Source organism: Triturus cristatus, chromosome 6, assembly GCF_964204655.1.
Source record: "Triturus cristatus chromosome 6, aTriCri1.1, whole genome shotgun sequence".
NCBI classification, from domain to species: domain Eukaryota; kingdom Metazoa; phylum Chordata; class Amphibia; order Caudata; family Salamandridae; genus Triturus; species Triturus cristatus.
Window position 1 is genome coordinate 21,047,342 of NC_140589.1, and position 15,392 is coordinate 21,062,733.

Below are 15,392 nucleotides of genomic sequence, written 5' to 3' on the forward strand. Positions count from 1 at the left end.
GGTGTGGAGGTGTGTGCGTAGTGTGCGGTGGCAAACGGTGTCGAAGGCGGCGGAGAGGTCTAGGAGGATGAGGGCCGCGGTCTCACCGTTGTCCAGCAGGGTCCTGATGTCGTCGGTGGCGGCGATGAGGGCAGTCTCAGTGCTGTGGTTGCTGCGGAACCCTGACTGGGAAGGGTCCAGGATTCTGTTTTCTTCAAGGTATCGGGTTAGCTGTCTGTTGACGATCTTCTCGATGACCTTGGCCGGAAACGGAAGCAGGGAGATGGGCCGGACGTTCTTGAGGTCTTTTGGGTCCGCCTTCGGTTTTTTGAGTAGGGCGTTGATCTCAGCGTGTTTCCAACTCTCTGGGAAGATCGCGGTCTCGAGGGAGAGACTGATGACGTTGCGCAGATGGGGTGCGATGGAGCTGCTGGCTTTGTTGAAGATGTGGTGCGGGAAAGGGTCTGACGGGGAGCCAGAGTGGATTGTGCTCATGGTCTTGATGGTGTCATCGAGGCTCACGTTGGCCCAGGCTAGCAGGGGGTCATGGTCGATGGTGTGCGGAGAGTATGTTGTGTTGATGTCTGGTGGGGCTGTCTGGGTGTTGAAGCTGTCGTAGATGTCTGCTATCTTGCGGTGGAAAAAAGAGGCGAGGGAGTCGCACAGGGCTTGCGACGGCGGGATGTCGTTGGTGTTGGAGCTGGGGTTGGAAAGTTCCTTCACGATGTTGAAGAGCTCCTTGCTATTGTGTGCGTTGTTGTCGAGGTGGTCTTTGAAGGAGGTCCTCTTGGCAGTCCTGATGAGGTGATGGTGGTTGCGGGTGGTGTCTTTGTGGGCTGTGTGGCTGTCCAGAGTCTGCTCACTGTGCCATTTCTTCTTTAGTACCCGGTAGGCTCGCTTGGAGGCTAGGAGTTCTGAGGTGAACCAGCTGGCCCTCTTGCTGGTGTCTCTGTAGAAGGGTTTCTTCAGCGGGGCGAGGGTGTTGGCGCAGTCGTTGATCCAGCGTCTGAGGTTGTGGGCAGCGTCGTCGGAGTTGTAGAGTTCGGTGGGTGGGCTGAGAGCGAGGTTTGTGTGTAGTTGGTCTTCGGTGATTTTTCTCCAGCAGCGGTGGGGGATCAGTTGGGTGCAGTGGTGTGTGGTGGGTTTCTGGAAACTGAAGTGGATGCAGCGGTGGTCGGTCCAGGGGAGTTCGGTGGTGTGGCTGAAGGAGACGTGGGAGCTTGAGGAGAAGACGGGGTCGAGCGTGTGGCTGGCGGAGTGGGTAGGCGTTGTGACGAGTTGCTTCAGTCCGAGGTTGGCGAGGTTATCGATCAGGGTGGTGGAGTTGCTGTTGTTCTCAAGGTGAAAGTTCAGGTCTCCGAGGAGGATGTAGTCGGTGGAGGTCAGGGCATGCGTGCTGATGAAGTCAGCGATGGAGTCGCTGAACTGGAGTCGGGGTCCGAGGGGTCTGTAGACAAGGGTGTCTCTGTGGGTCTGTGTGGATCTGGAAATGCATGTGTTCGGCGGTGCTGAGAGTGTCGTCGGAGCTGGTCGAGACCCTGATGCTGTTCTTGTGGACGATGGCGATTCCTCCTCCAACTCCGTTGGGGCGGTCTCTACGGGTGATCTTGTAGCCGTCTGGGATGGCAATGGCGATGTTGGGTGTGGAGGAGTTGTTCATCCAGGTCTCTGTCAGGAAGGCGACGTCCGGGGATGAAGTGTCGAGCAGGTCCCAGAGCTCGACGGCATGTTTGCGTGCGGAGCGGGTGTTCAGTAGGATGCATCGGAGGTGATTGTGGCCTTTCTTGGCGGGTGGTTCGGCGGCTCTGAGGCTGGTGTAGCTGCAGTTCCGGCAGGTGAAGGGACCCTGTGTGCTTTTCGTGGCGGCTTTGAAGCAGGTGTGGGTCCGTCCGGAGTTGAGAGCGTGGAGTGTGCTGGCATCGTAGCGGTCGTCATGGCGGGCACAGGGACCAGGGGTTCTGGCGCTGGGCGCGGTCCAGGTGCGGACGGGCTTGCCTTAGGCGCGCCTCCGGCGCACCAGCGGCACGCCCGCTGCACGTGGCCACCATATATGGGGAGGTGGGAGGAAGGAGCAGCTGGGAGGCAGGGCAGGGGCAGCGAATGGGCGGTCAGTGGGTCGGGGCCGCAGCGGGCGCGTTGAGGGGCGGCAAAGGGATCAGTAGGCAAAAGCAGGCAGAGCAACACGGGGCAACGAAGGGAACAGAAGGAAAAAACGGGCAGAGCAACACAGGGCCACGAAGGGAACAGAAGACAAAGGCGCAGGTGGTAGCCTCGATCTTCCTCAGCAGCTGGGGCAAGGACACACAGGCGGTGCTGTGCGGAGGGGGAGCGACCTACCTAGCAGGGTCAAGGGTCGCTAAAAGAGAGATTGCACATGCCATTCCCTTAAAATAAAACCTTTTGATACCAAAGATCATACTATTATCATGACTGATGCCAGTCAGAGAGGTTTGGGTGCTGGGCTTATGGAACACAGAGAAGGAAGAGATGAAGTAATAGGTTTTGGGTCCAGAGGATTGAGAGGTGCAGAGGCCACGTACTCTGTTGCAGAAAGCGAAGCGTTAGCTTGCTGGTGGGGCATTGTCCATTTCAAACATTACTTATGGGGTTCAAAATTCACAGTAAGGGTGGATCACAAGCCTTTACTTAATCTTTTACCACAAAAGGTGGTAAGAAGGCGACCCCCAGGATTGCCAAGTGGCAATATAGACTGTTGGAGCACAATTTCATGGTTGAATAAGTACCTGGTCAGAAAAATCTGTTAGCAGATTGTCTTTCTAGATTACCCAGTTGTAAAGAAACGGGCTGTGTGAACGATGGAAGGGACACTGATACTGAGATGATCTGTCATACTGTGTGTAATTCCAATGGTGTTTTGACAGAACAGGAGTGGAGGAGTGCTTATGAGACGGGTGAGGAAATCAAGAGAGTCATGAACCTGGTGCATGCAAGTTGGTCTGGAAGTTGTTCAAGGGACAACTCTCGCAGTAGGTTCAAACATGTTTTTAATGAGCTGTCCATTGTTAATGGAGTATTGTATCAAACTTCTTAGCTTGTGGTCCCTGAGGCCATGTGCAATAAAATTCTTGCATTAGCTCACGAGGGTCACATTGGCATACGTGCCATGAAAAGGAGAATCAGGGAGAACTTCTGGTGGCCTGGTTTAGACCAGGAGGTAGAATACTTTGTGAGGGATTGCATGCCTTGTGCAATTAGTGACAAGTCACAAGTAACAGTACCCAGTCCTGTAGAAGCACTTGAGGTGCCCACTAAAGCTTGGTCCAAGCTTGCCATCTACATCTTAGGTCTTATGTCTTTGTCTGTGAATGGTGTTTCCGAGTATGGTATTGTCCTTGTAGACTTCTACAGTCGTTGGCCTGAAGTCAAGTTTGTAAAGACACCCACAGCTGTTTGTGTCATTGAGTTTCTTGAATCATTGTTTGCAAGAGAAGGAATTCCTGATGAGATACTGTCTGACAATGGTTGTCCGTTTACTTCTACACAATTTAAAGAGTTTATGGAATTTATGGGCATAAAACACTCTAGAACTCCGCTTTATCACCCTAGGAGCAATGGCCTTGTGGAGAGGTTCAATAGGGTGATCAAGGAAAATGTACAACTGTCAAAAGCCAGTGGTTTGAATTGGAAGAAAGAGTTGAAGAAATTGCGGTGGGCAGTGCTCACTACTGCCAATGCTGATACTGCAGTTTCTCCCTTCATTTTGTTGAGAGGACGTGTTCCCTCTTCCAAAATGTTGAGGAGGTGGATGGCAGAGTTTAATTTGCCTGAAGAAAAAATAAAGGAGGTAGTTAGTAAGAGGGTTAAAGCTCAGGACAAATATATTCAACCAAAGAGTTAAGAGTATGTTTTGGTGACCGAGTGAGAGTAAAATGTCCTAGGATTCTTCCCAAGAGAGAATCTAAATTCTCTGAACTCAACTCTGTGGTGCGAAGCAATTAGTGCTGTGAAATTGGATGATGGCAGATGGTGGAACAAGAATAAGATTTTGGTTCATAGGTCACGTCATAGCAATGTGTCCAGGGAAGATGGGTCTCAGGGGGCTAATGAGGCTCAGGTGTCTCAGGAAGCTCAAGGGTCTCATGCCTGTGTACCTTCTTCCAGGATTTCTAAGTTACCTTCAAAATTCCAAGAGTATATCATGCATTAATTTACACTCCACCTTGCCATGCTGAAGGCTTGTTATGTATTGACTCTGCAATGTTGTCAATGTATGTTTCATTTTAACTTTATGATTTGTTTGTTCTTGTAGTTCTATGTGCAATTTTCAACTTTTGTTAACCATGCATATGTTTTGCAAATGTTAACCTGAACAGTTTTGTTTTTATGTTTTTGACATTGTATGGAAGGAAGATGTGTTGGGTCATAGTCGTGTGCACGTGCTCGAGGCGAATGTCTCTTGGGGGTTCTAGAATGGGGAGAGTGGGTGATTGGCAGAGGGAGAAAGAAAAGGTAGCTGCGCCGCTCCTGCTGGCTCAAATTAAAACAACTTCTTCTCCTTACCTGTGGAGTTTCTTCTTTTCACAGTCCTGTGCTGTTAACGTTTAGTTGGCTGCTGTGTTTTGCTTCAGTAAAGAGAGCAAAGCATAATACGAAGCCGCCGTGAACGGACATAGAATTAAGAAGACTACCCAGACATGCCAGATATAGGTCGAAATCTTTTTTTAAATCTCCCACTTTCCTCTGCTAAAATGTTGGCGTGTATATTTACATCTTTACCGCAGACGTGGCTCTGGCTGGAGACTCCGTACTCTTAGAGATGCAAGTAGTGGGAGCTAAGCTTCCTCGCACCTAAAACTGCTTCCCGGTTCCAAGTCTTGGTGTGTACACTTTATAGCGCCTAGGTGGGTAAGCAAGCCCCTCGGGCAGCATGCATCCGCGTTTCTTTTCTACTGCGGATTTTCTAAACGTGAACCCCTTAGAAGTGATGAGTGGGACGAGGAATGTGGGTTACCGTCGCAGTAAGTGAAAGCTTCCAAAGTTTTAATGTTTACAAAAGTCTGGCCTCGAGGCGCTAGCAGAGAAGGAGGCAAGATGGCGGCGGCTCTGGCATTTGGCTGCTTCCTTCGTCCATGTCTACCTCGGCGGCAGTGACGTCCTGGTCCTATGTTCATCTCAGGCAGCATCGGCCTCTCGAGCCCTGGGGGCGGGGCTCTGAAGTCGACGCTCAGAAGTAGTTGCCATAGAATACAAAGCAGCTTCCGGTATGACGCGAGCAGAGAGCAGTGTTAGGAGGCGGGGCAAGGAGTGGGCGGGCTTCTAAGTCTTGCTAGTTTGTGCATGGAGTTTCGCCTAGAATGCGACGTCACACCGGGGTAGTCTGTCATTGGCGGACGGCTCTTGTGCTTCGTGAAGGGCCTCCGCTTTATTGGACGTTGCGATCCAGCGTCACGCGTGGGCGGGGTCAGGCGCGCGCTGGCCTGGCTGCTGGAGTTAGTGGCGGTGGACTGTTGGCGGCTCCGGGAGCGGGTGCGCGGGATGCGGGAGTGACCGGCACCGGCGGCAGCCATGGAGGACGGGAGGGTTCCGGGGGCAGCGCTGTTGGTCCTGCTGGGTGAGTGCGGGGACAAGTTGTGTGGGGGAGGGTGCTGCCCTCCCCTTGAATCACCGGGGAGAGGGGGTGGGGTCTGAGGGAGCACTGACCTGGGGGGTGGTGCCGAGCCCGCCCCCCACATGAGTGCACAGAGGGGCAGTGTGTGCCAAGGTGTTTGCGGTGGAGCCAGGCTGGCACCACCACAGTGTGCAGGGGGGTAGAGGGGGTGGGCACGGGGTCTGCAGAAGGGCATCAGTGAGACATTGAGGCTGGCACCACAGCACTGCACGAGAGCAAACACTGCAGGGGAGCACGGGGTCTGCAGAAGGGCATCAGTGAGACATTGAGGCTGGCACCACAGCACTGCACGAGAGCAAACACTGCAGGGGGGCACGGGGTCTGCATTAGGGCATCAGTGAGACATTGAGGCTGGCACCACAGCACTGCACGAGAGCAAACACTGCAGGGGGGCACGGGGTCTGCAGAAGGGCACCAGTGATACTCTGAGGCTGGCACCACAACACTGCACGAGAGCAAGCACTGCAGGGGAGCACGGGGTCTGCAGAAGGGCACCAGTGATACTCTGAGGCTGGCACCACAGCACTGCACGAGAGCAAACACTGCAGGGGGGCACGGGGTCTGCAGAAGGGCACCAGTGATACTCTGAGGCTGGCACCACAACACTGCACGAGAGCAAGCACTGCAGGGGAGCACGGGGTCTGCAGAAGGGCATCAGTGAGACATTGAGGATGGCACCATAGCACTGCACGAGAGCAAGCACTGCAGGGGAGCACGGGGTCTGCAGAAGGGCATCAGTGAGACATTGAGGCTGGCACCACAGCACTGCACGAGAGCAAACACTGCAGGGGGGCACGGGGTCTGCAGAAGGGCATCAGTGAGACATTGAGGCTGGCACCACAACACTGCACGAGAGCAAGCACTGCAGGGGGGCACGGGGTCTGCAGAAGGGCATCAGTGAGACATTGAGGCTGGCACCACAGCACTGCACGAGAGCAAACACTGCAGGGGAGCACGGGGTCTGCAGAAGGGCATCAGTGAGACATTGAGGCTGGCACCACAGCACTGCACGAGAGCAAACACTGCAGGGGGGCACGGGGTCTGCATTAGGGCATCAGTGAGACATTGAGGCTGGCACCACAGCACTGCACGAGAGCAAACACTGCAGGGGGGCACGGGGTCTGCAGAAGGGCACCAGTGATACTCTGAGGCTGGCACCACAACACTGCACGAGAGCAAGCACTGCAGGGGAGCACGGGGTCTGCAGAAGGGCACCAGTGATACTCTGAGGCTGGCACCACAGCACTGCACGAGAGCAAACTGCAGGGGGGCACGGGGTCTGCAGAAGGGCACCAGTGATACTCTGAGGCTGGCACCACAACACTGCACGAGAGCAAGCACTGCAGGGGAGCACGGGGTCTGCAGAAGGGCATCAGTGAGACATTGAGGATGGCACCATAGCACTGCACGAGAGCAAGCACTGCAGGGGAGCACGGGGTCTGCAGAAGGGCATCAGTGAGACATTGAGGCTGGCACCACAGCACTGCACGAGAGCAAACACTGCAGGGGGGCACGGGGTCTGCAGAAGGGCATCAGTGAGACATTGAGGCTGGCACCACAACACTGCACGAGAGCAAGCACTGCAGGGGGGCACGGGGTCTGCAGAAGGGCACCAGTGATACTCTGAGGCTGGCACCACAACACTGCACGAGAGCAAGCACTGCAGGGGAGCACGGGGTCTGCAGAAGGGCATCAGTGAGACATTGAGGCTGGCACCACAGCACTGCACGAGAGCAAGCACTGCAGGGGGGCACGGGGTCTGCAGAAGGGCACCAGTGATACTCTGAGGCTGGCACCACAACACTGCACGAGAGCAAGCACTGCAGGGGAGCACGGGGTCTGCAGAAGGGCATCAGTGAGACATTGAGGATGGCACCATAACACTGCACGAGAGCAAGCACTGCATTGAGGCTGCACTGGGGGGCAAGGGGTCTGCAGAAGGGCATCAGTGAGACATTGAGGCTGGCACCACAGCACTGCACGAGAGCAAGCACTGCAGGGGGGCACGGGGTCTGCAGAAGGGCACCAGTGATACTCTGAGGCTGGCACCACAACACTGCACGAGAGCAAGCACTGCAGGGGAGCACGGGGTCTGCAGAAGGGCATCAGTGAGACATTGAGGATGGCACCATAACACTGCACGAGAGCAAGCACTGCATTGAGGCTGCACTGGGGGGCAAGGGGTCTGCAGAAGGGCATCAGTGAGACATTGAGGCTGGCACCACAGCACTGCACGAGAGCAAGCACTGCAGGGGGGCACTGCACTCGGGGGAGGTGGGGGGCACGGGGTCTGCAGAAGGGATCAGTGATACTCTGAGGCTGGCACTACGCCATTGTGCAGGGGGGGATGATCCATGGGGACACGGGGTCTGCAGAAGGGCATCAGTGAGACACAGGCTGGCACCACCAAAGTGTGCACGGGGAGGTGATGCAGAGGGCCACGGGTTCTCCAGAAGGGCATCAGTGAGACACTGAGGCGGGCACTGCACCAGTGTGCACGAGAGCAATCACTGCATGGGGGTGATGCCGGGTGGGCACGGGGTCTGCAGGAGGGCATCGGTGAGACACAGGCTGGCACCACCACAGTGTGCACGGGGTCTGCAGGAGGTATCAGTGAGGCTGGGCCGGGCGGAGGGGGCGTCCAAAAGCCGGGTAGTAAAGTAGGGGGCGGCTCTTCACCCGGGGGCACATGTGAAGGTGGTGCTGTGCAGTGACTGGCACTACCACAGCCAGTGCAATGAAGCGGGCAGGTTTGGATGTAGGAAGAGGTAGTGAGTGCCAGGGTAGTACAGAACTGGTGGGCAGAGTCCACACCACAGAGTATTCTCGGGGATGTGTGGCTTGGGGGTCTGTACTCAATGGGGTATGTAGTGTATGTGTAGGGGTGACTGCTGGTAGGGGAGGGACTGTCCACTTTGACGTATGTCGGGATTGCCCAGGTAGGAGTATGCCATGGAAGGAGTGTACCACAAGCGGCTACTTCTGCAGATGATGTATCCAGACCCACGGAGAGTGGTGAAGTGAGGAAGCGCCTAGACTAGTGGGTCTGAGACCCTGAGCTGTGTACCTCGGTGTGGGAGGGGTGCAGCATTTCCAGTCTCTAGGTGGGTCTGTGAGATTGAGTGCTCGGACTATTGTAGACACAATCCTCCTCATCGGGAGCCGCCTAAAACTGAGGTCTCCTCGTTTGCAGGGGGTGGCTGTGTGTTTGTGCGTTCTTTGTATCCTGAGATCGTCAAGTGCCCTGAAGGAGATGTGTGGCGCTATATGACACTCCCAGGTGATATTGAAGTGCATGGTGTTTGGGCCCCGCTTCATTGAGGAGGCTTGAGAGTTGGAATAAACGCTGCTTTAAGATGCTTGCGCTCTGGGATATGTGGGTCCACTCAGAGGCTCATATGTCATTGAAAAGGTCACTGCTGTACTTTACACTTTCTTGTTTGATCCAAACTTCAATGAGTAGTTAGTTATTTATGTGGCAAGCACGTTTATTACAATCTTTATTAAATAAGCTTCCAGTGTATGTTTTCGTTATGCAGACGATGGACACTGACCTGTGATATGCATGCTGTTGTTCAGAACACATCCTAAGGCTGTATTTGTTGCTGCAACTTAAATATTGTGTAAAAGTGTCTGTTAGAGGGTCTATGCACCTTATCCCTCAGAACAGGGGTACTCGCAAACATTTGCCCAGGGGCCACAAAGTACTGTCTGTGGTGTGACCGAGGACCGCAATGATGCCGGCAGCGTGGTGAGAGTGGGTCTGAGTGGGTCCAGGGTTGTGTAAGGAGGTCTAAAAAATTTTAAATAAATGGGAAATCTTTTATTTGCAGGTTAATAAATGCTTGCCTGTTTTAACATTTTTTTTTCTGAATATTAGTGCTTAGCTGCTAGACAGCAGCTCGTGCTGCTGTTCACCAGGGGGTCGCATGTAAAGGTCAAGGGGGGCGCACTTTGAGTATCACTGCCATAGAATGTAGGGGTCCTAAATCTTCAGCACGTAGGGATAAGTAAACGGTGTATTAACGCATCCATTAGGACCAGCGCACCCCTGCTCCAATTTTGGAACCCTACAATGGAGTGACCAACCTCCATCCACTTCCCAGCTGCCCCTCCGATCACTTGTTGACCGTATCTCTGCCTTTGACACTACACAGTGGTCTGCCACCTTTATGTACATTTATCACACACCTGCTATGTAAAGTGTGCTCCTTGTGCCACGCCTGCGGATTGTGCTCTACGTTGCAACAGCACCATTCAATGCATTGTAAGATTCCCCAGTCCTATTACTCTGAGCTGACTGTGCATTGTAATCGTACACAGTCCTGTACTCTGCAGTGCGTGTACAGCAGCGCCAGTCACTGCATTGTAAGCATACACAGCCCTTGTACTCTGTGCAGTGCATGTACGGTAGCCACTGTCCCTGCATTGTAAGCATACTCTGTCCACTGCATTGTAAGTCTATACAGCCCCTGTACTCTGTGTAGGCTGTGCATTGTAAACGTACACACCCCCTGTACTCTGTGCAGTGCACTGTAAGCGTGCACAACCCCTGTACTTCTGTGCGGTGCATTGTAAACGTACACAACCCCTGTACTTCTCTGCAGGTCGAGCATAGAGTTTGCAGCCGCCCAGTCACTGCATCTTAGGCGTGCACAGCCCCTGTAGTCTGTGCACTGCATTGAATGCATATTCAGCACAGGGGTATCCAACCTTTTCTGTAATAAGAGCTATTCACTGTCATTGAAAATCATCCAGAGATACGAACATTGGTAATGAAATAGTGACCACCCCATCCTGACAATTGTCGACTTTGATCACATCGGTGCATAGGGCAGGGTTTGGAGCAGAAATGTAAAAAAGGCGTTGACAATTTGAATTGAAATATTACATTGGTAATGCATAAAAGCCATAGCTACAATCGCCCTGGCACAAAGATAAGAATGAGTAATAAATCTCTTCAACTGAAAAAAATACATTTTACATAAGTTTTGAATGAAGGCAGTTTTTCTCTGAAGATCAGCTTATCAGTTCTGAAAATGCACACATTCTAGGCTTGAATACATGTATGTTCAGTTGACTACTGGTTGGAGTTGCTTCTCTGTTGTTGAGTAGGTCCAGTTTGTGTGAGAGTGGTTGAGGAGGGAGACTCACAGGAAGGCTGTCTCTGCTTTTACACTGATATTAAACACCAGGTAAGATTGATCCTGCACGGTGGAAGATCCTGAGATACAGTAATTGTTATACGTTAAACTCTTCTCAGAGTCTTTATTAGTTCCTCAATTCTGGTTTATTGTCAGAGTATACATCTGTAGTGGAGCTTTGTCGGTCAGCACCATTTCAAGTTTCGTTTGGCTACTTCATCCTTCATGAATGACTTTAGGATGTTAGTAGCAGCTTAGAGACACTGTAGCTGGTCTTTGAATTGAAATTCATGGTCACACCAGTTATCAGCGATGTAAGCCCAAGGTCAGGTCTTTGGCTCTGGGGGGGTAGATCTTGGGGCAAGTAGACTTGCGATGATGCTCTAATAAAGAAAGGAATTCATGCTTTCTTATGCTGTTAGATTTCCCAAGTAGGCGACGATAGGTAAGAACTGGATTTCATTAGCTTTAACAGTCACTAAACTAGGACCCATCACCCTCCATCTTTAGAATGTAGGTGTCCCATGTAGGGGCCCCAGTTAAGGTTTTAATCCACAATGATGCCAAGGTGACTGAAGTTGTGTGTGCTCCATCTTGCTTGTGCTGTTAACCCAGTTAAAGTGTGGCTTTTCACCGCCGAACAACACAACCTTTCTCTCTTTGATGTTTATCTGGAGCTCACCTGTGTAGAAGGGAGGATGACGCGGCCATCTACAAAGGCTGGGAAAGCTATTAGTGCATTTTCTATTTATTTCATTTATAGAGCGCATGGTGACTGGGACCCATCCCAGCTCTGCATGAGAGGTATCACCACTACAGGACAAAGAGGAAGTGACGAAACACTAATCTATTTAAAAAGCAAGGCTTTGATCACTTTCCTGAAGCATAGTTAATTTCCTATAGGTCAGATGGGCAGAGGAAGGGAGTTCCAGAGCTTTGCTACATTAAAACTAAAGGATGTACCACCCCTTCTATCTCTAAGTTGGTTTGTATAGCAGTGAGGATGACGCAGCCATCTGCGTACTTTAGAAAAGGTATTGTTACTTTTTTTTTTAAATGATTTTTATTAGCAATTTTTCACAAAATTATACATAAACCTCCCACCCCTCCCTTTGGACCAAGATATTACTTCACATCATATTCATCCACAAGAGAAAACAGTTCGATAGATCTGGAGAATAATACAGCATATATTGTCAGACTCAGGAGGTATTGTTACATTGGTCTGTGTAGCAGTGAGGATGACGCAGCCATCTGCGTACGTCAGCAAGGTATTGGTACATTGGTCTGTGTAGCAGTGAGGGTGACCCAGCCATCTGCATAGCTAGTAAAGGTATCAGTACATTGGTCTGTGTAGCAGTAAGGATGATGCAGCCATCTGCGTACGCTAGTAAAGGTATCGGTACATTGGTCTGTGTAGCAGTAAGGATGATGCAGCCATCTGCATAGCTAGTAAAGGTATCGGTACATTGGTCTGTGTAGCAGTAAGGATGATGCAGCCATCTGCGTACGCTAGTAAAGGTATCGGTACATTGGTCTGTGTAGCAGTAAGGATGACGCAGCCATCTGCGTACGCTAGTAGAGGTATCGGTACACTGGTCTGTTTAGCAGTAAGGATGACGCAGCCATCTGTGTACGCTAGTAAAGGTATTGGTACATTGGTCTGTGTAGCAGTGAGGGTGATGCAGCAATCTGCATAGCTAGTAAAGGTATCGGTACATTGGTCTGTGTAGCAGTAAGGATGATGCAGCCATCTGCGTACGCTAGTAAAGGTATCGGTACATTGGTCTGTGTAGCAGTAAGGATGACGCAGCCATCTGCGTACACTTGTAAAGGTATCGGTACATTGGTCTGTGTAGCAGTGAGGGTGATGCAGCCATCTGCATAGCTAGTAAAGGTATCGGTACATTGGTCTGTGTAGCAGTAAGGATGATGCAGCCATCTGCGTACGCTAGTAAAGGTATCGGTACATTGGTCTGTGTAGCAGTAAGGATGACGCAGCCATCTGCGTACACTTGTAAAGGTATCGGTACATTGGTCTGTGTAGCAGTGAGGGTGATGCAGCCATCTGCATAGCTAGTAAAGGTATTGTTACACTGGTCTGTGTAGCAGTGAGGATGACCTAGCCATCTGCATAGCTAGTAAAGGTATTGTTACACTGGTCTGTGTAGCAGTGAGGATGACCTAGCCATCTGCATAGCTAGTAAAGGTATTGGTACACTGGTCTGTGTAGCAGTAAGGATGACGTAGCCATCTGTGTACTTTAGTAAAGGTATTGTTACATTGGTCTGTGTAGCAGTGAGGATGACGCAGCCATCTGCGTACGTCAGCAAGGTATTGGTACATTGGTCTGTGTAGCAGTGAGGGTGACCCAGCCATCTGCATAGCTAGTAAAGGTATCAGTACATTGGTCTGTGTAGCAGTAAGGACGATGCAGCCACCTGCGTACGCTAGTAAAGGTATCGGTACATTGGTCTGTGTAGCAGTAAGGATGACGCAGCCATCTGCGTACGCTAGTAAAGGTATCGGTACATTGGTCTGTGTAGCAGTAAGGATGACGCAGCCATCTGCGTACGCTAGTAGAGGTATCGGTACATTGGTCTGTGTATCAGTGAGGTGACGCAGCCATCTGCGTACGCCAGAAAGGTAGCAGTACATTGGTCTGTGTAGCAGTAAGGATGACGCAGCCATCTGCGTACGCTAGTAAAGGTATCGGTACATTGGTTTGTGTAGCAGTGAGGATGACGCAGCCATCTGCATAGTTAGGAAAGGTAGCAGTACATTGGTCTGTGAAGTAGAGAGGATGAGAAAGCCATCTGCGTAGGTTAGGAGCCCATTGGTGCTGTGTACACAAACCCAGCAGTCTGTGCAGAGCCCATTGGTGCAGTGTACACAGCCCCCTGCAGAGCACTATAGTGCAATGTATACAACTCCAGCAGTCGGTGCAGAGCGTACCGGTGCAGTGTACACTGCCCTCTGCAGAGCCCATTAGGTGCAGTGTGCACGGCCCACTGTACTCTGTGCTGAGCCCTTCGGTGCAGTGCGGCCGTGGCAGATGCCCCTTTGGTGCAGTGTGCCTGCGGCCCCCGGAGGGCCCCTTTGGTGCAGTGTGCCTGCGGCCCCCGGAGGGCCCCTTTGGTGCAGTGTGCCTGCGGCCCCCAGGCAGGGCCCCCTTTGGTGCAGTGCGACCGTGGCCCCCAGGCAGGGCCCCCTTTGGTGCAGTGCGACCGTGGCCCCCGGCAGGGCCCCCTTTGGTGCAGTGCGACCGCGGCCCCCGGCAGGGCCCCCTTTGGTGCAGTGCGACCGCGGCCCCAGACTGAGCCTCTTTGGTGCAGTGTGTCCAGCCCTTGGCTGTCGGTGCAGAGCCCCTCATTGATGGACCCTCCCCCTTGGGCTCCCCATGGCCCTCCATCAGGCCCCGGGAAGGCCCACGCCCTCACCGCCCAGCCCTGGTGCTGGGCACTCCTGGCTCCATTTCATGTCCATGGTCCATGCTGGAGGCTGCTGCCTGCTCCCGGGGTCCAGTAAAACCAATTTCCGTGAAAGTTCCCTGTGTGTGGTGTGTGCTCCGTGGTTACATGCGCCCCCTCAAGCACATTTAATGTCCAGATGCTAAATTTCTTCCACATGTTTGTGGAGGCAGCTCCTGGGCAGCACGCCTGCTGCTGGGTTATGTTTCTTTTATAGTGAGGTGCTAAGACCTCGATGGGTTCTAGGAGCTATAAGTTGTAGTCTGCGCCACTTGGGGCAGGGCAGTCTATCTTGGTAGGAATGACAGCAGCAGTCTGCCCTCTGGGTGTCTGTCACACGACTTGCTCCCTCGGGTGTCTGCATCAGGAAAGGGGACGGCTGGCTTAAGGGCGGGGAGCACCAGGCTTGTTGGGGGGACTCTCGCTCAGACGGGCCGCTGTGAGTACGATCGTGACCCCCTTAGTATGGGTCTGAAGGGCGCAGTGTGACCCACAAACCCTGAGGTTAATCCTGGCTTCCCCACTTAACAAAATTGTGTGATCCCAGGCAATTGTTTTATTAATTCTCACCTAGGCAGCGCTTGCGCTGTCTCTTCAAGACATGCTGTATTCAGGATATGTCCATAAAGCTCCGCCTACTTCCCGCCCATCTTTTTATTTGACTCCTGTCCTTTGTAAATGGTGTTTTTTCATTGGTTATTGTGGTGTTTTTTCATTGGTTATTAGGCTTTGTAGTCCCTCCATAGTACCTCCCTGTCTTTTTGTTACCTCCCATGAGGACGTTCCCTATTACACGTGTTGTTACGCCCTTGGTTTTAATTACAACCTCAAGGCACTATTTTCTTAAAGGCCTTAAACAAGGTTGGCAGTGGTTACTTTACTCGCTAGCGCATCTCACATTTTATATTAGACCTTCTATAAATTTCCCTTCATCAGATCCACATTAAGTACAGCCTAATCCGGAATCAATATAATTCTTTTGTCGCATTTCAAAGCTACTAATTGAATATATTGAATGTACTGTGGTACTGTCTTCCTTGCAATGCATTATAGGTAGGGTGGATTTACCATATCTTCAAAGTTTATGATGTTCACCAGGGACATCTAGGCGCAGCTCGCGGTACTGCACCGACGCAGCTCACATTTATATTACACCTTCTATACATTTCT

General features: G+C 52.0%; 1 protein-coding gene across 1 annotated transcript in view; it reads left to right on the top strand.

Annotated features, from left to right (window-relative positions):
• Positions 1 to 5,380: 5,380 nt before the first annotated feature.
• PTK7 (protein tyrosine kinase 7 (inactive)) overlaps positions 5,381 to 15,392 on the top strand; it is a 632,664-nt gene continuing 622,652 nt past the window's right edge. Inside the window, exon 1 of the mRNA XM_085610156.1 lies at positions 5,381 to 5,551. Coding sequence (XP_085466282.1) covers positions 5,506 to 5,551 — 46 coding nt within the window. The 5' untranslated portion in view covers positions 5,381 to 5,505. The remainder of the gene's footprint in view (positions 5,552 to 15,392) is intronic.